General features: G+C 42.6%; 1 protein-coding gene across 9 annotated transcripts in view; it reads left to right on the forward strand.

Annotated features, from left to right (window-relative positions):
• Window positions 1-26,751, forward strand: part of LOC107270594 (cAMP-specific 3',5'-cyclic phosphodiesterase) — a 222,580-nt gene that overhangs the window by 105,451 nt on the left and 90,378 nt on the right. For 2 of the 9 annotated variants that reach the window (XM_025087951.1, XM_025087952.1), the window contains exon 1: window positions 8,861-10,314. The exons of 4 other annotated variants lie outside the window; for them this stretch is intronic. In XM_025087951.1, the coding sequence (XP_024943719.1) occupies window positions 9,281-10,314 (1,034 nt within the window). In that variant the 5' untranslated portion in view covers window positions 8,861-9,280. Of the gene's footprint in view, window positions 1-8,241; window positions 10,315-26,751 lie in introns of those variants that run through there. 3 more of the 9 variants (XM_015745736.2, XM_015745738.2, XM_025087950.1) reach the window with 3 other exon arrangements.

Below are 26,751 nucleotides of genomic sequence, written 5' to 3' on the forward strand. Positions count from 1 at the left end.
CGTGAACGTGCATGGAGCACGTGTCGATCCTTACGGCAGCCCGTACCGGGAGCATTGCCCAGATGAATAACTGACGAAAAACTTATTTGATTTAGACAGCGAAGAAAGTCACGTAAAACTCACATCGAATGGATATACGATATAGAGACTTTGAGCGAGTCAAGGAATGTCGTAAGACAAAAATACTGTATTCGCCTTTAGAAGCTTCAAGGAGACGGCTATCGGATGGAATAATTTTACAAATTTGTGGCGCTACGGAAAAAGATAATAAAACGTAACGTCATAGCTACGTTATCTGTGTCTGCCCTCGGACAGGCGGATAAAGAGTTTTTCCTGAGGTAAAAATATAATTTTTTTTTTTTCGTAAATAATTGATAGCGAGTCTCCGAACGTTATTTTTCCTTCGTTACGTCCTCTGTTTATAACCTTCTTTCGTGCTTTGTCTATTTTTTTTTTTTTTGATTCTATCCCCACGTCTTTGATCTTGGACCAGATGATTACACGTCAGTGAACTTTCAATCTGGCATAAACGAAGTCAATGAGAAGCAGGTTGGGTAGGTAAAGAAAAACAATGTTTTCTCCTCGCCCTCACGAATGTCGCAGTTTCATTTTCATGAGGTCTCGTCGTACCCGGTGCTAATTTTGTACAGGGTATTTTACAGGGCTATAACTTACACCTGGGAGGATGGATCTTTTCGATTATTCATAGGTCCCTTGCCAGCGCACTTTACCCTACCGTACGACTTAGATTTCGGTAATAAGGTCAAGGGTTGGGTTCAGGTGGTAGAAAAGGAAAAATAAGGAAATAAATTTATAAAATTTTTCTTAATTCAACATGAACAAGGACGCTTCGTATAAGTCACTGTAAGAGGATTGACGTTAAATATTCGCGTAAGGCATTTTCGATGTACTCCTTCGCGCCTTGATCCAATTCCATTTCGATAAGGATATATCGCGAGTGGCAAATTTTCCTCCATAAAGTTTCCATCAGTTCCCCTGAGCTAGCCAGTACTCGAAAAGCGAGTTTCGTCGCCGATATGAAAATCCGGGAAATTGCAAAAATGTCATACCCCCGTCCATTTGCCGTTTCACCAGCGCATGCTGCAGAACGACTGACATTGAATTAACCCAGCGTAACGTTATATGTACGTCGGTATATCAATGCGATTTTGAACTGTTTAACAATGAACCTCACAGCGACCACGATTAAAACCCGCGAATCGCCGATGCTCGTTCGTGCGAACGCTGCCCTAAATGCCTTGTCGTTAAATCTAATTACGCTTCTAGCCCAATAAGCCAATCGGAATGACCCTACCGCTTTTGGCACTAATAATTATCCCTCTCACTTACGACCCGCTAAAACCACGCTATTTACACGAATTTCACGAAATTGGATTTACGTCACGTGCAAGCCTTACGTCAAATTACCAGAACAGCCTCGCGGACAGACGCGACAGTTCGATAACGAGCCTAAATCGAATACCGATCAATAAATTACACGTCGCGTTAAAATTTCACGTTGCACCCATTACCCTCAGCATCCACGATGCTCTCGAGTGTCCGACAGTGCCGAGAGATCGCATACCGACTTCAGTCCGTAGTATCAGTTTCCCTGTGATCTTACTTTTTCTATCGTACGAGCAAGGCATCCCCCTTATCAGACATCGGTCCATCGAACCTTATCTGCGTAGGTATCTGTCCTGGGATTTTCACGCCAGGTACCAATATCCCAGTAATATCAAAAACTCGCCGAAGGTCCATAACGATTTTACCCACCTGCACCTTATGTGTCTGTAAGCATGCATATATATATATACAGCATAACCTGTATATCAAGCTAAAGGTCGCCTAACCTTCGACCTACGACCGGGTGACTTGTGGGACGTGTCAGACCGCGCTGTTACCTCAGCAGCCTATTTGTTTTCGTAAGGCGGCAGTCACGATGAATTTGAAATTCAGCCTCGCCCTGCCACCAGGTTTCGGCCCTTTCTCGTGCCGTCGCCTTCTCCGTGCTCCTGACCGATATAATCCTGGCTTCGTGCCAGGAACGAGGACATCCCTCGATCTTCTTCCACCGTGACGTGCCATACCTCTCTTGGCACGATACCGCGACATCGGTACATATAGACGCATCACAGAAAATCATATCGGTACCGGTGCCGTTATTTACACGGGGTGGCTCGAGTCTATGATCATAGGTAGATCCTATAAACGGATAATACGTAATTGCTCTTGACTCGAGACTTTGGCTTTTTACTCGGCGAACACCGTGACACGTGTCGGATGTTCGACAGATATCGTTCAGTGGTTATCAGGACGATCAGGGATCCTCGTGATTAGAGCGAAAGGATCTCTGGACGGTCGATCGACTTGACGTTGGACGCAGTCGCCGACGCCGACGTCGCGCAACGACTCTGTGATCGAGATCGATCCTTTTTCGATTGGTTCGACCGGTTTGGATCGCCGATCAGTAAAAAAGACTTTGCTCGCGGTGCACGTGCGTGCCACATATCCTCGACGCGTGTGTCAGTCTCTTTGGTCGATCGGAGAAAGGTGCTCTCGGGCGCTCGGGACGACGTCGCGGACACTCTTTGCTCGTTTACACGTACGACGCCGAAGAAAGGATTTCGATTGGCTTGTAAAATTAGAGGGGTATAGAAAAAAAAAGTCTTTTTTTTTCTCCCTCTACTCTTGTCGTATACGTGTCCTTCGAGTCGTATAAGGCTATGGTTGTTTTTATTTAGATAAGCCGCTTGTCAAGCCAGTACACCTTAATGGCAAGACTGGCTACAGTCTCCGTAAACAGTATGCCTGTATATACGCAGACCGAACGGGATTCCTGGAGCTCGGGAAAGATCGGCGAGACGTAAATTGTTCTCTGAAATCATTTAGAGCCTCGGAACTTGAGTCTCTTCGTCTAACGAGACGTTAAGGGTAAATTGTGTCGCGCGACGGACTTCGCTGTACACCCGGCGAAGCTCTTCCTCCCGGGGAAGTTATACGATGATGAAGGGTCCCAGTCACTTATGGGCTGGGATCGTTGACTGGCACAGGGCTGAACTTTGTGACTCCCGTCGTAATGTCGGGACAAGGACTCTGCTCTTCGGGGCTGATTTATACGTGGAAATTATTCAGCTGGTCCGATCCGATTCTCACGAACGGGACAACTTCCTGGGGCGGAGGGTTAGCTCAGGGCGCGACGCTTTGAACGGGAAAATAATTACAGCGTCTTGTGCGCGATTACGAACTTGTTTAACGGAAGTTGACGGCTAATGAAATTACGTCGGAGCGGATGGTTCCGGTACCGTTTGCTGGATCGTTGACGCTTTTACTTACGGTTGGAGACGTCTATCACGTTTTTGTAGTTAATATTCGTGTACCGTGTTGCGCGATTACTGCTCGATACTTGCATAGGCGTCACGTGGGGGATTCGGGGTGGCACTTGTATCTGTGCACTTTACGTTTTAATCAATTCCTTGCGCACGTCACCAAAACTTGAAACTTCCCTTGCGCAGCGAAACGTAGCAAACTTGGGTGTACAGCTTAGATAGAGTCAAAGTTCACTCCTAGATGATCCTTCGCTTTATAGACTGATGGTTCTAGGTGAAGTTGCCGAGAATCTCGGATTTAACGATTTCTCAGGCGTTCATAATTACAAAGAGTAAAGGCAGCTTCTCAAACTCGTGAGGTCGAACGACGATCCTGGAAGAATCTTTTCGGAGTAACTTTTTGCTATTCCACTGGGGGGGGGGGGGGGGGGGTCAGTGCGACAATGTCTTAAGTGTCTTTTTGCTAAGGCAGTGGCTGTACGTACGGATGGGTGGAATGTTGGACGGGCGGAGAGGGGGTGGGAATTTTTTTTTTTCATTTTTAGAGCGCCGGCATTATTATAATCGAAAATTGGCAGGGTTTTGTTGTAGTTCGTCCTTTTTTGTATTTTTTTAAGTAGGTCCCTCGTCTACAGGCGAAGCAAGGGCGGTTATGGGGCTAGAGTGGAAAACGACGAAAAGCACGATTTACGAGGGTTATTTCGGAGGAACAAGGCGATACGGAATTTAGTGCGCTTTTCGGGCCTTTACAAAACATATTCAGGCTGCTACGCCACTGCCATTCGCGTCTAAGGCGTAACCTTTTTCTTTTTTCATTGTCGTAAAGTACTTTTATATTACATATATCCCGGTTGTCGCCGTAAATATGAATTTGTGGAGGATATCTTAATGCGAATGCGATGAGCTGGAAAATATTGTGGAATGGCGAAAATTTGTGATTTTACGTAATAAAATCGATTTGAAATTTGGAATAATTATTTTTCGAGCTGGACGTTAGAGAATGGACGTTATTCAGATCGAGTTGAAGGAACGTAGGTTTTACTTGACATCACATTGAATAATGGCCGATCGATTCGCGATTACGTGACGCTACTGGATTTCTCTAGTCTCTCGTAATTCGACGTTATCCCGTGGATTACTTTTGTGAATCTTTTATTTGCCATTACTCCCGGGGTAAACACGTTTCGAGTTTCCCGCTGTCCCACGAGACCTGAACAACATTATGGTACACGGTCCGTTTCTATAATTAACTAAAGGTCCAAAGGGACTTAAAATATATTCAACCCCGTCTGAAGGTAAAATTTTCTTTCGAGCGCAGCCTGAAGTACTCTGAATTTTTATCAAGGACCAATTTTCATGCCGCCTCGGGCATAGAAAATTTTGTCGAAAATGACGAATAGCGTTAGTAAATTGAAAAAATAAATAAAAATTTCGTATCATTAGTTTCGAAATTATCGAATTCACCGACGAGCATACATACAGAGCTTCGTGAAGCTCGAAACGGCCAATCAGTCGTTAATTTCATAAATGCCGATCGATGGACAGATATCGATCGCAAGATGCATCGGTTAACGATTCATCCATCAAATACGCAATGCCGTATCCAGAATTCTCCTCTATTCTGGCATCCTGCCGATAGCACTCCCGTATCCGCACTGCCAAAGTGAAACCAACGCTACGGTATTTCCATTTGGCTTAAAGTGATTGGCACAGGGGCTGTATATCGATCCTCGTCATTCTCTCGATTTCCTTCGTCGAAGTTTCTCTCCCTTGCGCATCGGAGCGTCCAAGATTTCTCGTACAAAAGACATTGTCAGGCTGCCAAGTCCATTTTGACATTTTATTCCGGCATCTTCGCAATGACCTCGATAAATTTTATCGGGATATACCTAAGAACCGAGATAAGTTCAGGGACGCAGCTTTTTATCTCTCCCATTGCCAAATCGAATCTCCGTTCCACGTATGCACTTTCGGGGTTCGAGTGCATTCAGTTTTATGGGATTTTCAGTGAATAGCAGGCAAAATGAATAAAGCGGATTACGGACGTTGATGAGTTGACTTTACAAAGTAATAGACAGGGTCGAGCCAAAAGTTTAATAATCTACTACAAAATTGAATCTCTAGTCGGATCGATAATGCTAGTAAATCATACTCTATTGGTTGTATCGTGTCCTTCCAGCTCCAGTCTATGCGGCTGAACGTGCGTTATAGCTTCCATTTAAATGTCGAGCCGGTTGATGGTCATGTACGATATAGTCATACAGGACGGCTGACTGCGGTTAGTCGTGTTAAGGCTTGCGGTATCCATAACGGAAGCTGTCCAGCTATCCGTCTTGTCACGAACGAGGTTAATGCGCCATATTGGATATATGCATTTCTAAGCTGTTATCATCCCTCGACGGGAAACTCAGTTTAGGAACGAGTAATACGGTCGGAAGGGATTAGCAGCTGGTTGCCGGAAGAAAAAAGACTAATAACGAATGAAGGACTAGAAGCATCGCTTGGGCCACTTTTTAAACTTCCGGTAGACGCATCGAACTTCCTTCGCACAAGAGCTGCTCACGGTGCGCCTAACCTACAGTGCTGCCGTTTGTTTCCATTCTGCCCGAACGCATCGTTCGTCTTTGCTATTTTTATATCTGGCTTCTACGCTCGAACGCAGTGAATCGATCTACCCACCTGGATTCCCTCGTTAGAGTCTATCGTGTTGCCGAGGAAGGGAAAATGTGCGTGATCAGTGGTCACGGTCGATCGATACGTAAGCGAGGCCATTTACGGGACAGAAATACCAATTTCACGGCGATTCGGTATATCTCATAATATTGGGTTTAGGTATGAAATATTATTGTAATAATATTATATGACATTGGAATAAATTTTACTTTTTGGATCAAATTTTGGATTAAAAAAATGAATAATTTTAATGGGATGTGTTTACTGGGTAAACAACGAAGAGGCTTCTGGTAGATTCGATAGATTTACTTGCTTGTTTTAGCACGTGTATCTTTTCTAATTTCAAATTAATTCCCAGGGCTAAAACTCTCAAGGTATTCAATCTGTGAAAATTATCGATCTAATATTTCGAAAGCAAAGTAGGTACACGCGTCTTTCTTGATACAAGTCTTTCAAAAAAAAAGTTTACGTGCCAGAGTCATCGGAAACTTGATAACGTTGCTTTACGTTGGTTGGGTTATATCCGGAGGATATACATATATATATATCGTACGTGTATATCGCAAACTGCCAGATGCGGAAAACTTGCGAGAGAAAGCTTGTTTCGTCCGATTCACAAAAGGTAAAAAAAAATGATCGTCCACTGAGCACGGTGATGGATGGTTACCTTTTCCAAGAGGTCCTGTATATCGAGGAAATTCTTTTCTCTGTTCTACCAAATTCAACCGAAAGTCCTCTGCGAGACAAGCGATGAAGAAGTTTCGTGAACCACGGAAAGCATACAAGGTATTACGAAAATACAAGAAAAAGCAAAAAAAAAATGAAAAATTGTTCGTCCAGCTCGAAAACTATATTTTGAGAAACCTGTCATTGAGGACAAATTTTCATGTGTTTCATAACGAGTTCCTAATAGTTATATTGTTTTGTAACGTACACGTCATAGAACATAACGTAACTCGTGTTATTGGTACCTTTTTTTATAATTTTCAACACTCGGCCAAGAACAACCGTGGTAGGTTATACACAGTCGTCACTTGAAAAAAATGTCATTTATTTCCAAGATCCTGTGTCGAGATAAAAAATTTCGACTTTTTGGCACCAGTCCATCGCGTCTCCCGGTACACCGAACGAAGCACAGCTTTAATCAATGTTAACGAACACGGGTACATCCTATTCATAACGATCAATCTAATACGTACACCCAATTGATTTTCTGTTATCGATCAGAATTCAACCGCTCGAGTAAAACGAAGGACTGGCAATAAATAGAATTATAACCCGTAAAAACGTACGAGAGTGACAGATAGGCCAAACGACGACAGGGTGAAATATAGAAAAATATATAAAACAGCCGAATTTCAAAAGACGCGGACGGACAAGAAAAATATAAGTATTTTCACCGTCATTCTCGCGTATTCGGGTCCTTTGGCGTATAAATATATCCCAATCAATCGACCGGAAGTAGCTTAGACTTCGAGAACGTTTTTCCGTCTGCCGGTTGTTGTATTTATTTATCTCGCTCGTCCATGACAAAAGTGCCTCTAACGGCTCCCTGTTCTCATCGGCGTACACAACCTGAACCTAAGTGCTTCCTGTCGAAGCCCACAGGAGAGGATCGATATGTTGACAAAGGACAGGCACGTGTCCTTCCCTGGACATGCATCATTCGATTAGGCATCCATCAGCCACCAACGGTCCCTTCACAGTCACGACAACGCTAGTCCTGTTAGAGCCAGGAAGACGCTCTTCTAGGTCAGTGAACATCCCGAGCGCGGGGGCACAGGGTGGCCAAGGCAGGAAGAGAATGGAAAGGCAAACGTACAGAATTTCCTCGAGGTTGGCTCCAGGCTTCTTTTCGCCACAGCGCGAGATCAAAGACACGTCGGACTATGGGTATACAGTCTTTATTGGAAGTGACGTTGACAGGGATGATACGTCAGGGGCGAACGGAGAATCGGGAGAGGAGACCCAATTCGAGTGAAAAGACGAAGGGCGCCCTAGTCGCGAGAACGAATTGCGGGCAGTTAGCAAGTTCGCGGGCGGAAGTACCGCGAATGGACGTTTTAACGACCGGATGGGTTGTAAAATTTTTGTCGAGAATACGATCATTCCGCGTGAATAGGCTGACTCATAGCGCGAGGTCTTGTTCCGCGTGAAGTTGGCTGGTGCTAAGTATAGACGCGACCCAAGAATCTCGTTGTAACCGCCGAGAGCGCAGTGTGATACTCGCTCGAGACTGAAAGTATTCGGAGTGCAATGGCTCTGTGAAATGGCTCGAAGGGCGAGCGAGCGTGAGCAAACGGTACGTGGGGTTTAATCGTGAGGGGTCGAGGAGGGATAAAGGGTAAAGGTGAAGGTTGACGAAATTGTGGTGAGAAACTATCGCGATCGGCTGTTGGTTGCGTAAGTGACAAGTTAACGAGAAACACGCGATACAGCAATCGACCGTTGGTTTCCTGTGGGGGCTGGTTGAAAAAAGGAAAAACAGGAAACAAGATACGGGGAATCCCGCAGGAATGCGTGAGAGTGAAATGTACATGGTGTAAATTTTTGATGATCGTCAAAATTATTGCCGACCTCGTCGGCTGGGCGATCTAGGTGCAATGAGTTGATGGTTACGAGGCAATGGGGTTCGTCTTATCGAATGATGGCGAACACGCTATGCCGTGGTTAAGTGCAAGGTCGTAGCGTTGGGTTAGGTGAAAAAAAAAAGATAGACGTCAGTTGACGATTTATGAGTGAAATTTAACATTGAAATGTGCATATAAGAGAACACGATGACTCCGAGCGTTCGTTGATCGAGAGATCGTTATTTGTTTCGACCAAGTTTATTAATTTTCAGCCAAGCTCGACTTCCCGACTTGTCCGCTAGAGGGGAGCAGCGGCTAGCGAAGATGTCAACGTCCCGAAAAAATGGACGTATGAGACGGTCAGTTCTGTTCTGACGATTTCGATGACGCCTGTCACCCGAACAGCGAAGATTGGCTGTCTCGCGTTAATACGGGTCCGAGAAGCCATAGGCGACGAGTAAAGCTTTCCATGCCGGCCTGACTCTGGCTCGTCCGAGAGATACCCGAGGACGCAACGCGAAGGCCTACAAATGATTTTCTGACGAATTGCTTAACGTTCCGTCCGTTTGCTCTTGGTTGTCCCGAACGACACAGCGGATTGGGTACCCTTTTCCTTGCCGTCGGTCGTCCTGGTGCTGAGGCACTTCACTCGGCTCGTTATAGAGCGACGAGAACTTTAATCGGAAAGCGCGAAGCAGTGCGTCGACAATGGAGGAAGAGGAGACCGAGGATATGCGGGAGGCCGTCACCCTCGTGAATAAGTATGTGCGTAAAACAACCTCGAGGAGGGTTACCTCGGGGAGTAAGACGATCGCCGAGCAGAGCTCAGCCGAGGAATCGGACACCGTGGAGTGCACGTCGGAGAACGAGGTGGAGAACATCCCCGAGGACGAGGACTCTGAGCCCATCGTTACCGACGAGTTGGGAAATCGTATTTCTGGGAAAGCAAGCACCTCCCACCAGGAAGTACCAGCAGCCAGTGAAGTGTCCAGGGCTCAGCTGGAGGTGAACGTGAGCGAAGCAAAGGTCCAGCACAAAAGCACCGCCAAGATCCTGGTGAACGCGTCAGGGTCGGCTGCCGAGAGCAGCGTCCGTACGACCTCGAGGTACAGTGGGTCCAGGGTGGGACTGTTCATGTCGAGCAACAGGAGTCCGCAGTCGAGCTCGAGTCAGGAGGAGTACGAACCGGAAGTGAAGAATATACCTAGACAGCAGCATCTACTGACTCCAGGAAGCGGCCAGGTCTCCGCGAGGTCGATGGAGAGCTTGAGGACCTCGAGAAACTTTTTAAGTGCCGACGAGCGTTACAGCGAGGATTCCAGGTCTCTCGAGTCTCTTTCGTCATCCTCGGAGACCCACGTAGCCTCGAAGAGCCACTATCGCAGCTTCCTGACGTCCTCGAGGAGGGACGTGAGGAAGGTCGTTACGGTGGAGTCGCGCAGCAGTGAAAATCTTCATCGGGAGGAAAGCCTCAACGCTGAGGTCAGGAGGGGACTCTTTGCAAATACCGGCCTCGAACGGAAGCTTCCTCAGCACTTGAGTCTTCCGCCTCCCTTGGGTGTCTTCTCGCTCACCAGCCCCGGTGGCAGTGACAGGAAGATCACGATCCTGAGCCCTCACTCGCCCATGCAGGCTCCGGACTTTCAGCAGTTCAGCATTCAGAGCCTGAAGACCCGAAGGAAGAAGGCCGTCGTCTTGCCGAGGCTGGTCTTGCCCAGAAGCGAGTCCGAGGTCTTTTTAGAGTGAGTAGACAAAACGTCCAGTACTTATTTGCTTTTATGGATTAATATTAATCTCGAGGATCAACAACGAGCTCCAAAAGTAACTCCCAAGCACCACTGTCGGGTCGCTGGAGAAAGGATCACGTAAAAGTTTCTTAACTGCGGATGACGTAACGCAACGATAATTTCATGCACGAAATTCAAGTAATACAAATCTGCGATCATTAAAATGTTCCCAGGGTCGATCGTACAATCAAAGAATTTTCATGGTACGGTGATGACGTATCCGAAGGGTCTCTATCGTCTTATTCACCTCGAGACTCTACAGGTCATTTCACAAATTATTTCCAAAGGATTCACGACCTCGGCAATAATATTTATTGTTCAATTCGGTTAATTGCGTCTAACGGCTGGATTTACGTAAGAGCCCAATTAGATACCTCAGCTTTCTACGAAAGCATGTGCTTAGGTACTTGGTTATATCTACCTCTGCTCTATCTCGCGTACATAACGACTGAACTGAATCTGAAGATTATATGCCAAATCCTAGTATATACAGAGTTCTGATGGTTGTTGACTCGAGATAGGAACTTTAGGATCTGTGCGATCTTCTGGTCAATGAATTCTCTCAGTCCACTGCAAATATCGTCTACTGCATTAGATATAGTTAAGGGGAATATAGAGTCTAATACTGTTTATGCCATTAACAACTGAGTTAGGAGTATCACAATAAATCCTTGTCTTCACTGCCATGACTAGTAAACTAGTCAAAGAAACAAACAAGTAGCGTTACCAACGCAGCATCCGATGGCAAAAATTATTTTCCTTTATATTTGTATTTATTTTTTTTTCTTTCCATGATGGGAATCTGTTCCTTTTTCGTCATAATTTTATTTTTATTGCGCCCAGGGATGCTTGATGTATTATCGAAAACAACAGGGTTTCGATATCAGAATAATTTCCGGTTATATTGTTCGTGTTCATGGTTGGGTCTCTTTCGGGCACCAGGTCGAAATTAACGTTTGGACATAAGACCCTGATGACAATGTTAAGGTATCCGTTAGGCATAACTTATCGTCCACGGGTTCACAGTGTCCAAAGTAATGAAATTGATTGTGTTGGATGACAAGGGGACGTCTGGTTAGACCAATTTCTACAGAAAGCTCCTTAACAGGTTTTTAGCTAATGTGATTGATGGACCATGCCGAAATATTCACAAGGATATATTGATATATTACTATACTTTGATTTCCAACGACGAGACTTCAGCGTGGTCCCGGTATTTGATTCTTTTGAAATTCAGAATCAACCACAGGCTGTATATTCGAAAAGCACGTGTATCGTACGTCGACGTACGTCATACACTAAATCCGGTATTATTGAGATTTATTGTACAATCTTATTTTCGTGTCAAAGAAAGGAAATTCTTTGAAGAGGTCTAAAGGAGAAAAAGTTTGTCCCAGTTCAAATATATCGAGAAATTTGGTTTCCTAGGAAAAGAAGGTGGGTACAAGACTTTAGAAGGAAATTGCGGTTTTCTCTCGTTTTATCATTTGTTACTCTTACCTTTTATCTTATTCACTCGTATCGTCCAAAACACGGGTCTGGGAAGTTAGTCCCCCATAACTCGAAAATTCCGGTTCCGTTGTTTGTTCTGGGTTGTTCTAAGTTTGTTCTATAATGTTCCAGAAAAACTAGTTTCTCAATTGAAATTTGTAGCGGTGAGGCGGGAAACACAGTTTTTTAACGGAACCCCCCATTTATGGAAAATCAAACGTTTTTTATTTGTTCCCAGTTGTTCTAGTTGTTTTAAATATTGTTCCGAAATATTAGTACCGCTAAGTGAAGAATACTCGAATGGGATGAAAAAAACGTTTTTTACATATAAAATCGTTCTACATTGTATAGTTCCGATTTCGAATCTTGTTCTACATTGTTCTAAGTTAGTTGCTATTATCCGATCGCTATACAAATCTAGAACAATCATCGATAGACCCAGAACCTAGGAAAACTTAGAAAAACCTAAAAAAAAAAGAAAAACCTCGGAAAACCTAAAACAACCTAAAAAAACCTAGAACAACCTAGAACATGCTGGAATAACCTGGAAATCATTCGAAATGGTCATACATCCACATGCTATTCTAAGAGCGTTCGTCCTCCTCAGCTTTCCCAGTGTTTCCCTGGTTTTACGTGTCCGTCCTACCTGATCATCCTGGAACAACCTGGAGCAACCTAGGACAACCTACGAAAACCTAGGAAAACCTAGAATAACCTAGGAGAACCTAGAACAAGCTGGAATAACCTGAAAATCATTCGAAATGGTCCTACATCCACATGCGATTCTGAGAGCGTTCGTCCTCCTCAGCTTTCCCAGTGTTTCCCTGGTTTTACGTGTCTGTCCTACCTGATCGTCCTGGAACAACCTGGAGCAACCTAGGACAACCTACGAAAACCTAGGAAAACCTAGAATAACCTAGGAGAACCTAGAACAAGCTGGAATAACCTGAAAATCATTCGAAATGGTCCTACATCCACATGCGATTCTGAGAGCGTTCGTCCTCCTCAGCTTTCCCAGTGTTTCCCTGGTTTTACGTGTCTGTCCTACCTGATCGTCCTGGAACAACCTGGAGCAACCTAGGACAACCTACGAAAACCTAGGAAAACCTAGAATAACCTAGGAGAACCTAGAACAAGCTGGAATAACCTGAAAATCATTCGAAATGGTCCTACATCCACATGCGATTCTGAGAGCGTTCGTCCTCCTCAGCTTTCCCAGTGTTTCCCTGGTTTTACGTGTCTGTCCTACCTGATCGTCCTGGAACAACCTGGAGCAACCTAGGACAACCTACGAAAACCTAGGAAAACCTAGAATAACCTAGGAGAACCTAGAACAAGCTGGAATAACCTGAAAATCATTCGAAATGGTCCTACATCCACATGCGATTCTGAGAGCGTTCGTCCTCCTCAGCTTTCCCAGTGTTTCCCTGGTTTTACGTGTCTGTCCTACCTGATCGTCCTGGAACAACCTGGAGCAACCTAGGACAACCTACGAAAACCTAGGAAAACCTAGAATAACCTAGGAGAACCTAGAACAAGCTGGAATAACCTGAAAATCATTCGAAATGGTCCTACATCCACATGCGATTCTGAGAGCGTTCGTCCTCCTCAGCTTTCCCAGTGTTTCCCTGGTTTTACGTGTCCGTCCTACCTGATCATCCTGGAACAACCTGGAGCAACCTACGAAAACCTACGAAAACCTACAGAACCCTAAGAAAACCTAGGAAAACATAGGAAAACCTAAAAAAAACCTAGGAGAACCTAGAACAAGCAGGAACAACCTGGAATAATCTGGAAATCGTTCGAAATGGTCCTATATCCACATGCTATTCTAAGAGCGTTCGTCCTCCTCAGCTTTCCCAGTGTTTCCCTGGTTTTACGTGTCCGTCCTACCTGATCATCCTGAGACAACCTACGAAAACCTACGAAAACCTACGAAAACCTACGAAAACCTACGAAAACCTACGAAAACCTACAAAACCCTAAGAAAACCTAGGAGAACCTAGAACAAGCAGGAACAACCTGGAATAATCTGGAAATCGTTCGAAATGGTCCTATATCCACATGCTATTCTAAGAGCGGTCGTCCTCCTCAGCTTTTCCAGTTTTTCCCTGGTTTTACGTGTCTGTCCTACCTGATCATCCTGGAACAACCTACGAAAACCTACGTAAACCTACGAAACCCTACGTAAACCTACGAAAACCTACGAAAACCTAGGAAAACCTAGAATAACCTAGGAGAACCTAGAACAAGCTGGAATAACTTGAAAATCATTCGAAATGGTCATACATCCACATGCTATTCTAAGAGCGTTCGTCCTCCTCAGCTTTCCCAGTGTTTCCCTGGTTTTACGTGTCCGTCCTACCTGATCATCCTGGAACAACCTGGAGCAACCTAAGACAACCTACGAAAACCTACGAAAACCTACGAAAACCTACGTAAACCTACGAAAACCTACGAAAACCTACAAAACCCTAAGAAAACCTAGGAGAACCTAGAACAAGCAGGAACAACCTGGAATAATCTGGAAATCGTTCGAAATGGTCCTATATCCACATGCTATTCTAAGAGCGTTCGTCCTCCTCAGCTTTTCCAGTGTTTCCCTGGTTTTGCGTGTCTGTCCTACCTGATCAACCTGGAGCAACCCAGAAAAGCCAAGAACAACCTGGAACAATCTAGAACAAGCTGGAGCAACAAAAAAAACTTTGATTTTCCGTAAATGGGGGGTTCCGGTAAGAAACTGATTTTTGCGCATCACCGCTATAAATTTGAATTGAGAAACTTGTTTTTCTGGAACAATATAGAACAATCGTAGAAAAACTCAAAACAACGAAATCGGAATTTTCGAATTATGGGGGGCTAACATGCCGGACCCCCAAAACACTCGGTTGGGCATGTTACGACTTTGGAGATTGTTACTTTGTGACAATCGTTTAGCCTTGTGCCGTAAAACACGAAACGGAGAGACGCTATGAGAATTTATATTTTTAAAATCTTTTTTAACGCTTTCATCTCCCCAAATCTCAAAAGCTTCATAATCCTATTATTTTCATTGTAGGTCTTATTTCGTATGTACGTGCAGCAAGACTTTCTTGGTGCATTAGCTAATTAAAACGCGTCGTACCTTCGAAGTGTTATTGATTACTTAAACTGACAATTTAATCGGCGCTCGCAAGGGGCCCGAAAGTGCAAAAGAATTTTGATCCTCAGATTACTTGGCATTCGGTAAACGTGATATTCCTGTTTGAGTGATTAAGTATCAAATTTTTTATTTTCCCATTATCTTCGTTTTAGCGTACTCTGCCTCGAAGAAGCTTGTGTATTTATATTGAAATTCTTATCCTCCTAAATTCTCGTCAAACAGTTGTAATTTTGAGAAAAATTGGAATTTTTGAATTTTTTTTTAACAAGAAACGTGTGAACCCTTTAAATGAGAAGGTTTCAATCTCAGGAGTCGCTTTACACCTCGATTCGCTTTTGCAATTTTATCAGTGCCAGAGACTCCCTTGTTCATAATTTCGGAATGACGCCTCCAGGAAAACGCCCGAACGAATATTTCGAACCACTGACACACATTCCTCGACAGCACCTTCCGATAATGAAAAAAGCTGCCAACATACGTGTATCAGCACCCTCATACGGGATAGAAGTCCTTTTTGCAAAATTTGCATAAAAGCATGTATATCCGCCTTTTATTAATCGTCACATTTCTATTTCGTCCAAGTAACGAAGTTAACGGGATATACGAGGCAAAATATTTTTGGTTCGTTCAGAGAAGATCGAATTAATTAATCGAAAAGAAAAAAAAAATGAAGACGACTCGTCCAAGTAGAAGAATGTTTATCGTTAATTAAAGCCCATAAAAGTTGCTCGCTCGTTGGTATACTTCGACGAATAAACACTGCCGGCCGACAAGGCAGCTCCAATTTTCCGCTTTGCCCAAGCACGCATGAAGCTCTTATCAAGCGAATGCAGCTACCAGATAAGTTCCATGTTTCTCAAGTGGATCCTCACTCTGTCGATCCGTTGATTCACTGGAAGTCTTTTCCTTCCTCGTGATTACGATCGGACGAGCGTCCACATAAATTTTTACGCGTAACGCAAAATTCAAACGATCTTTAAGAGCGACGTATATTTCTGTACCGGATATCGAATGGTCTGTCATTACATATTTTTTCAGTAAATTATATCGTTACGTAGTCATAGATTCATAGAAAATAGCTTTATCTTTGTCATTTTGACTACGCATGCCAAAAACGTGTTTCATACCTTATTACCAGGACGTTGACTACGAGCGCAACCTGACGTTCCGTAACCAATCCGGTATTGCGCATGCGCGACTAACAAGCTGGAAACCATGGAAACGCTGAATTATTTATTCGCTTCGAACTCATTAATATCCACGAGTCCTTTGGACTGCTTTGACTCGCGTATACAATTATGCGTGGAATGACAACGATGAATGCTATGGAAACGAAATTTCCTTTGGAATGACGAAAGGAATTTTTTTTTCGTAAATATATATAAGTGACGTTGTGTTTGTACATCTTGGATACGTTCGGGTGGACTGTGACTTATTCGGTAGGTACGTATAGCACGTGAGACATAGAGATTATAAATTTCATAGTCCGCAACCTGTCTTTTTTTTTGACTTTGTTTTCCACTGCGACATTTCACGCTGCAACGCGTACAATTCCAGCTGGGAACGCTTACGCTATAATTCTTGTGTTACTTCGGAATGTTTTGTGAAAAATTGCATCATGCGCAAGATGCATTGTTGAGAAAAACAAGATTTCAGGAACGTTCCACGATTGTGTCGGATGATTCGTGTGGGGACTATGGCAAATAATTAAAAAAAATGTTTCTGTTAATTTTTTGACTAATTATTGCTTTTTTTTTTTGTTTCAGGTGAGTTTTGTCCCTGCTACTTAATTGTATGCATCTACTCGTGCACGTGAGTTTATTTACGACAGTTATCAGTAGGTTGGATGGGAAGCGTTGGATTTTTATAGAAATTATTATTGGGATAAATGTAATGTACGAATATGGATATACTTGTAATTTGCAATTTATTTCCTTAATGTCATAAAAAATTAAATGAGTGCCAGGATGGGCATATTATTTTACATCGATCGTCGCGATATTGAAGGCTGAATTTTCGAATTGATCGAAAGCCAAAATGACGGTGTAAAAAGTTTTTCAAAATTATTATATCGTATACCCTTCGCAAGTATTTACCGATACCTTGCGTTTAAGTGCACTTTTAACATTGAGGTTCGTAAAGTTATCAACATTGCCTGGCTGCCATATGGATGCCGTTAACCGTACAGTATTCGAAGCACGGGGAAAATTGATGTTAACTACACGCAGTATATGTGTAGCATCTATATAAATTTTTTGTGGTGCTTTACAATCACCTTAAAATATCTTTAACGTAATTTCACTGCAGAATACCGCTGGGGATATATTTGAAATTCCCGCGTTTATGAAAACACCACAGTTATGGTAAATTTACATTAGCGAACTGTGGGCTGAACGTTTTTACGGTCGCCGATTGCTAAAATAAACAGGGGTGCAAGGTAAACGAATGCCGAGAAATGACTGGTATCAATTTTTATTCGATATAATAGGTTTCTTTTACATTTTGCACATTTTTTCCCCCGTTTCATCATATGTTTCATAAAATCAGATCCCACGACAATGACAGCTTAATGCAAATAACCGCTGAACGTATTGATTGACTCACTTGACCCGCACTAGGTCGAACGGATAGTTCGCGAAAATAGAATACAAAATATATGTGTGTACGCCTATGTACGTAGGCATCACGGACACGTATCGTCGAAATACGAAATTTCATTTGCGAATTTTCTCAAAGTCGCTGAAAAACGTTTGACTCATACGAATTCAGGTATAAAGTCTCAAGCGAACATCTCCAGTACCATTGCGAATAAATAAATTATTATACGTCGGGTAACTCGGCTCTGAATAATTTCTGGTACTGTCGTCTCGGCGAGTATAAACGCAGCAAATACAGAAGCATCAAGCATCGTGCGCAACGAGAACAAAAACAAGGGACATGAACGTCCTGAAATTTTTGCTAACGAAAAATCCACATTTTCCTGAAAATAAAAATCTCTCGGTTCTCCTCCATCGTCATGACCCAGGGGTCACGGGACACGCGACCCTTATCATTTTATGCGTATGGCACGTATACCCAAAATTTTTTATTGAAATTTACGTATAATATTTTTTGGCATATGTATATATATATATATATATATATCCTTTTGATTTTACTCATGTCATACATAGAACAAATTCCAAATTCGACACAGGGCACAGCTAATCGCGCGTGTTCTCTTATCGATTATAAATACAGAAATCAATCAATCAGCTATATCAGCCATTCGTAATTCGAAATTCGAATAACGGTGGATATCGATTTTATGGCGACGTGGTAAATGAAAAATGATTCGGACGTCTTGCCCTTAATTTGTGGTAAAATCAGAGCAGGACTTTTGAGAGCTTGCCATTCTCTTTACTTTGGCAAATTCATTGCCAGAGAATGAGATTAGATCGGTTTCTCTAATCGTTTCTCTTTCTCCCTTCTGCTTATCCCGGTGTATAAGGAGTGAGAAAAAAAAAAAAGAAGGAAGAATACTGCAAGACGATAACGTGGAATAAAATTTTTGTTCATAAAGTTTATTTATATTTTTAGCAAAATCCTCTGGGAAGCCTGGTCTCTGTGAATCTCCTGCGCCACGTCCCTCGTCCGTTTTATTAATAAGATCACAAAGGCGACTCTCCCTTTGGATCCCGAAGGATTTGCACCCTATGCAACGTCCCTCGCTCCTCTTAAACCCCTCCGCTCTCTTTGTCACTCTACCACTGTCTTCCTTTGCCCAACACGCTCAGATGCCTACAATATTGAACGGCCCTACGTGCCACCGGCGGATACAGAACCCCTCAAAATTAACGTCAGCCCGGCTCTCGGCTATGTTGCTCGTCATTTCTTAAAGGCTTTCTTTTCTTCGGACGAGACTTGCAGACAATGTTCTTTTATGCTTAATTTTCGTTTTTACAACTTTACTAAATGACTCGTTGGTACACGGACGACGATTTTGAGTCTGTATTTATTTTTCATTCTTCACTGTAAAGCACAGCAAAGGGAAAGCATGTTGACTGCTTTTCTTCGTTGCTTCGTTAACGGTATATATGCGTATCTCATGCGATTCAGATATCCGTAATTACTGAACTGGGGTCTTTTGACATGATGCTGGGTACTTCACGTAATACTGCGAGCTTTCCAGTCCTTTTTTACGGTGGTCTTGATACTTCGGGAATTCCGACGAATCGAAATGAGATTTTTCTTCGTTGCGATGACGTAATAGCTTTGGCACGAAGGCTCTTTCGGATACCGTTATAAAAATGTGATTTATGGTTAATCGAGTAAAAGGGTTTCTTTTTTTTTTTGTAATTTTTTTTCTTACTTACGGTACAAAAGGAAAAACTTATTGCTCGTTCCTCGTGAAATATTTATATAATCAGACGGAATTGATTTGGCGAACGTCATTTGTCTTTTGCAGTAAAATTTGGTTTTATTCGAAAATTAGTATTTCGGTATACGAGCGCGTCGAGGATAAAACTTTTGCGCCTTAAGTCAAGGAACGTCTTGAATATTTGATGCTTTCAAAATTTTCGTCATGGCACCGATAACGTACCACGCTCTCGTGAAAGATGGTAAGAGAACGCTTTAAATAGATTTGCATTGGCCATCATAAAATTTTCAAATTCCTGTGTAATTCAAAGTCGGCATAATTTTTTCGAAATGAAATCACACGATGGTTAAACATTGATGAGTCGAAATCTCGACGGTTAATTTAGCAAATTTTGTTTGCCGTCAACATAAATTTTGCAAATCAACGACACCTACGAGTTGGCGTACGTCACTCGTTGGCTTTTCGCTTTCAACGAGCCTGGTTACCGAGGTTCTTCGTGCTTTTGGAAATTTTCCAAAAAAAAAAGCTCGCATGCGATTGCCATTTTGGCAAAGCCAAAAGCCCTCGGATGCATACCAGACTGATGATAACGCTTTATAATTACTTTGAAAAATTGTATCTCGAATTATCACGTTATGTATAAAAAAAAAATGTAGCAAGAGATTAACACGACATGCGATTCGTCTAAAAAAATTGAGACTTTCCTAAAAAAAAAAAAACCAGCCCAAGGCATTCCCTCCCACCCACAGTTCACCCACAGTTCGTTTCTGCGAAATAAAAAAAATGCTTTCTCTATAACTTTCCTTGAAGTATCAAATCCACCTTTTTTTTTTCCAAACTTTTATTAAAGACATTTAATCAAAAAGTTGTACGACTTTGAAAATTTTCTTTTAATCAGGCTCGTACGTTCACGAAATTTCCAAATAAAAAAGGTAAATAAACACGAGCGAGAAACTACTTCTATTTCGAACAGCCTTGAGATACCAGCCAAAGGAACATAAACGAGGGTAGAATTTTGATTCACGTCGAGCCTAAAAGAGCGATTTTACTTTTGGTTCAAGCTCTACTATATTTTCGATGACGGCTCGCGTCTACGAAAGCTTCAGCTTATTACGTATCCAAACGCTTCTCGAACTCCATGAATTATTTAGGTAGCACGATGAGACATCGGCCACTCGCCCAACCAAGCACCTCGCCTGAATTGCTGCCAAATGGATCGCACGCAATGACGCATAGACGAAGACGCGTTCACGAGACAGTCACGATACTCGCGTAAAAGTTCAACTTTCTTTTCACGTAAACATTTTGAATTTTCCCGGGCATTCCTTTGTACGGTACATCGTAAATATTTAAGCTCGTTACGAGCCCGTGGGTACACTCGTGAAAAAAAAAGATTTACTTTATCAGCCGCCCTTGCGCCTTTATCAACTACCTCTAGTCGGATTCAACTACTTCTAAAATATTAATTAAAAGTCACCCGAACTCAAGTCACACCCTTAGTCGCCGCTTCGGTTCTCACGAGCAGCTCAACTTGCCTTTACAAATGTACCGGCACAAATTCTACTTGTAAATCCCATCAGTCCTATCGCCTACGTCACTACGCGAACACGACGCGCTTCCTCCATCTTTTAAGCACGGCTCAACTACACGCACTCGACCATACGAATTCAACGGACCGGATGATTAATACCCAAGGCATTTCCGAATTGGATCACAGTCATGTGCCTGAATACACGATGATTCAGGGCAGATGGGCTACCCATGAAATATATACAGTTGGTGAATATGGACCCACGATAATAACAGACTACGCATAATTTTCTAATACGTGTACTAATTTGTACCAGTGTAAAATTTCTTTTATCAAAATCATCTCGTGCCACGAAATCATGAAGAATCCCATCCAAACGAAATCCACCGTTACGGTTGACCTTTGGATACTAAATTTTTGTAATAAAAAAATTTTCAAATTGTTATTCACGTTATGATCGTTACTGCCAGTAATCCCGTCATCATTGTTGGCTTGTTGGCTCCTTGGCTTCGTCGAACCAGATTATTTTCATTTCGATTCTCAAAATTATTTTCAAAAGCCTCTTTTTACCAATTATTTACTTTTTTTCTGGCTATCGGCAATTATACATGCTGTATGATATATGACCCACTGCGTCAACAATGCCCGTCCACTTGACGAACCTCATTGTCCTTCGATCGTTCAGCATCCGGTACGTTCGGATGGTCCAGGGGTTGCTGAAATCTCTAATGCGTCCTTGCATCCACCGAGTATACCTCGATATGTCGTCTATTACGTCAGAGAGAATTTAATTTCAGCTTTCCGTCAGATTAGGCGTCGCACCTGACCTACCTGTCTAGCGTGTAAATGTTATTATCAGTTGCCTTAATTGCCAATAATATAATTAACAATTATATCATTACCCATTGATGATTCGCAATAGTCTCCACATATGGCGTTATTTATACATAATTTTTTTTTTCATTTTTTCAATGTTCATGATAACACCAGTTTTCCATCCCCATTTATCTCCTTTTAATATCCCTGCATCTTGTATCTTCAGCCTCCACTTTGTACCTATAGACATTAAACAGACTTGAACTCAATTTTTCTTTTAATTCTAACGTACCTTACACTGTACCTTACGCCACTGTTTTGCCACGCATGGCTGAAGATTGGTTACGATGACGCGTGACGCATTTTCAAAATTTGCATATATATTTTCAAAATTATAAAAAATTTCGAACTATACACCGTCCCATGTAACTCGCATAACACGCTGTCGACTGTGTAACTAATTATTCAAAACGACGACTGTGACGTAACGAAAAGCTGACAATAATAGAATAGCTCATATTCACACATTCACATTCGTTAATCACATTTCCTTTCGTTTTATATGTGCATTAAAATGTAATTCGTCCCTTTACCGAATATTTTCGAGAATATACTATCGATCGCTACCATCACTGAATACCTGACACGAAATCGTTACCGTACCGTTATCGAGTACTTTTCATTTCGACCCACTAACTCCCATTGTCTCGCGTTCGCGAATAATTTGGCTTACCGCAAGCTCCAAAAAGTTTCTACCAAAGGGCAGAATTTCTGTTGGATTTTAACACGTGTTTACGTCACTACACTCGTTCCTGTTCGTCGTAATTAACGATGCTGGTTTGTTTCGTCTTCTATTGTAGCCTTTGTTTACAGCCTCTTTTTGAAGGAGATTAGAGGGGGGAGGGATGAAATATATATAAGGGATGAAAAATTATTTGTATTCCCTAAACTTATGAATTCTTTATGTGACAAAGCTCATAACATTGGGAAAAAGTGGCAACCCTGTTTGTGGTCGAGGGAGCCTGATGAAAGAATGTACCTGTGTCAAAAATTGAAAAAGCATTCTCGACCTTACTTGTTACAGATTAAAGTATCGTAAGCTTGTTTACTCGCTACAGCACACAAGTTCCCCTTGCTGCTTGTATAACGCGAGTAAACCCTATCGATTAACCTGAACCGCTGAGAAACTTCCGTTTTAGTTCGCCCACGACTACTAGTATGAACGTCACGTTACGTAATACAGATTTACGTGGAACGAGATGCAGACGAAAAGGTGGGAGGGCTTGTTTTCTTCCAAATGTTGAAAAATCTTTTGAGGTAAACATTCGGATATTTCGAGACGAGAGTGTATGTACATTGGTAAATGGCGAATTCAGAGTTTGTGGCTGAAATGAGTTTGGTCGGTCTTGTATGGTGCAGCCAGGATCCATATTCGTGGTTCTCGTGGGTGCAGGTCTTGCGGATTTACAAAAGCCTCGTCGTTCTTTTGTTTGATATTTTTATTTTTATTTTACTGTACTTAAAGTTTTTTTCTTATTTTCTCTTTACGCTGAATACTTTTAACCAGGTAATCGCAAGGGTGTATGAATTTCGAATATTCGTGGACGTAACGTCCGTCGCATGCTTCACAATTTTGTTTACGGAAGTGCTTGGGAAGTAAGGTGATTAAAAGTTTGTAGATTCACTGGAAAGACATGGCGAAGCGTTCCTGTGGGCTTCGTTATTCTTTGTAATTTTAAGGGATTGGTTAAGACGTTTTTATCGTTTTATTTTATTTTTTTTTTTCCACGAAAATTATGAGTGCTGTGGGTGAATGAACGTAATTTTTATTTTTTTATTTTTCTGTGCTATGAAAGTCACAACTGTTATTACTCCGCGTCTTTTATTAGATATAGTGATATGTCGAACGCGGAAAGGAAAATTGAATTTGCAGGGAGATTTAAAGGAACTTTTGTACAATGGTATATTAATTGGAAACCCGTGACAATGGAAATTGGAATATAAAGAGATTTTATAGAAAAAGGTGGTGATGTTGAAAATTACTTTTTCCGATATTCATGACAATTTCATTATGAATTATAGATTTTTCTATGTTATTGTTATTTTTCAACGAAGTTATCTTACCGACGAGTCGCAGTAATTATAATTTTCAATCAAAGTAACATCCATAAATTATGCTGCTGGCTCAGTGGGTAGAGTGTTCAGATGCTCATTTGGAGCGTCCCGACAATCGCAGGTTCGAGTTCCACTCCTAGTATCACAAATAGACTTGTAGTTCAACCGCGTGTAACACGCGTCTATCTTTAAAAATCGAATATTGCTTGTTTTTTCTTTTCTGCACTTTTCCGTCGGTGAAAGCGGAATCGACAAGTTCTTAACCCCCCCGGGTAAAGTAGATTGATTCTTTTTCAGTTTCTCCGCATAAACTTATCCAACGATCGGTAACTCGAACAGTCCTACCTTATCGACTGTGGGTACAAAGATTTTATGCTCAGAAAAGACAATGCGTAACAGCCTATTTTCTCTGCGAAGTACGGCAGCACAGTATATCATTTAGTTCTAAATCGATGAACCTGCCGGGTCGGCCTGGGATACAGAAATACATATGCGAGAACGTAGCGCAGGTATATTGAACGAACGGGAGAAAAGGAGAAATAGATACGAGGCGCAATCGATCATATCTTCTGGTAGAAGACAAATTCCATCCTTTTTTTCTTCCTTGCTAATCTTTTTCCTAAGGACCTTCATTCACTCTCCCGAATATACTATACCTTTCTTGCGTCTACATAGCATCGTTCCATCTGTATTCTGCGTTCTTGCATGATATTCTGGAATATTCATGGAAAGTCATTCCTAAGTGAAGGACTGTTTATAACTTTCATAAGTTTCAGCGCTCGAGTGTAAATTACTTGAATGCTTTGTTGATATTTAATCAGAGATGGGTAAGGAGTCTAATTATAAATTCATACCGCGTGCTATGTAGAATTCTGTCGGATAAAGAAAATAATTCATTCGGAAGGATTACCCTGTGCGGGAGTCAGGATCATCACGGGCTCGGTTTACGAAGTTTAGACGTAATTCCGGGAGACTCCGGAATTCCTCATTAGATGGCACCTGCTGCGTGGCTGAGGGAGAAGTGTAGTGGAAAGCTCTTGAGCTAAAAGCTCCATTCAAGTGGTCGCGTTCACGTCCACGAGGGGTGGACGGGTTAGGCGTGAAAAAGATGGAGGATAAATTTTAGGGCAGTAGCCGCGAACGGACTATCATGGATACCAATCCTAAGATAGTATAACGTCAGTCTTGAAATAATAATTGCGTAAAGACTTTTTCCCTCCACAGAGACGAATAATTTGAAATTCTCTTCTTACGTCAACCCCCTTGAGTGTCCCTGACGCATTATGCACAACATATGAAAAAGAATATTAGAACAATTTCTATTTTCATGAAGCCCAATTTCGATATACCACATATGCTATTTTAAATTTAGAAAATCATATCAGATTTAGCTTCCTTAAAAACTTCGACAGGAAGTTTAAAAAAAAAATCCAATAACCTTCATTTTCGACATTCCTGATAAAATAAATATGTTTCAGCGTGAATCTTCGGGCGTTTAAATCTCAAAAGTGAAACCTAATTTTTTTGCCACAAAACCCCGCACAGCCACTCAACGTTTCCCTGGCTCACATCTCCATCCCCCGTGTTTGTCCTCGTGCCTCGAGCAGCGCCATTATCTCACGCGAGTAGAAAAAATGGAAACAAAGAAAAAAGTAAAAAGAAAGACTCCGTTTCGAAATTAAAACGAATTTCCTTTACGCTTCGCCTCTCCAGGCCGTCGGCCGAGACTTATTGGGATAGACGTCACCGAAGATGGGAGCGAGCGAAAGGTTCTCAACCCCGAAAGTCCCCAGGCCGAAGTATTCGGCTCGGCAAGAATGACAGAAGATAGCCAAAAGAAAGGAAGGAAGTCTGATCGAAAAGAGTTGAGACGTCCTACCCCGTAGAGTCCCGTGTAGCCCGTGTAGCCCGTGGAACCCGTGGAGCATGGGCACAGTCGAATACGACAATAGGCGGCAGAGGGTTGGGTGGGTCGAGAAGGGCCACTGCGCGTTTCAGAGGGTTGTGGATGGTAGCTGCGGATCGGCGTCGGTTTGGGCGTCGAGTCGAGCGGCGCTCGCGTCGATACAGCCACGAGCTCTGCGCGTCTCCGTCTCCCTCCGTCGGCCCGGTCTACGTTACGACGCGAGTTTAGCACGGCCAACACGATATTCTTTTTAACTCTGACCTACCCTCGTCCGTCCTCGACTCTAATCCCCAGTCGGCGTGCATCGGCTCTCTGTTTTCCCACTCTGCGTCTTCTGCTCTCGCTCTTTCTCCCTTTTACTTGGGTTCAGCTTCCTTCGTCGTACACGCGGCTTCCTCCTTCGCTCTGCCTTTCCTTTATCCTTTTAGCCAGCACGCGGCAGTTCCAGCCTGAAAGAGAGAGAGAGAGAGAGAGAGAGAGAGAGAGAGAGGCACGCGTAAAAATTTCAGTAAACTCCCCATAGACTTCTTGGGTTGGTACTTCCGGTTGCGTAACGAATTATTATAACGCCGTTACGCCGTATTCGACTCTGACCAGTCGGTCGGTGTGCACGTGACCAAGTATCTCTAAAATTTCTTGTGAACGGTGCTTTATTCAGGGTACACCCTTAAAACCATCATGGTGCTGACGATGCTACTGTGCTGTACTCGTGTGAACGGACAAAGATAAACATCGACGGGAACGCCGCACGAGGACACTTCGGCTAATCGACGCTCAGCTTTTATGTCCCTCGCGAAACGCGAGATTATCAATTTTGCGGATCAACGGAATTACATGAAATTCATTCGGTCCTATCGGTTACGGTGAATGTGATTTGTGCTGATGTCTGGTGGACCTGTCATCCAATGACAATTGAATCACGCCGCTGGTCATTGACAGTGAATCGGAGTGTACGAGTGGTGACTTTTTTTCTTTTCAAAAATTGTCGCAATTTTTTTTTTTTTTTTTTTTTTTTTTAAATTTTTTTCTTT

Source organism: Cephus cinctus, unplaced genomic scaffold, assembly GCF_000341935.2.
Source record: "Cephus cinctus unplaced genomic scaffold, Ccin1 Ccin1_scaffold0805, whole genome shotgun sequence".
Lineage (NCBI taxonomy): Eukaryota > Metazoa > Arthropoda > Insecta > Hymenoptera > Cephidae > Cephus > Cephus cinctus.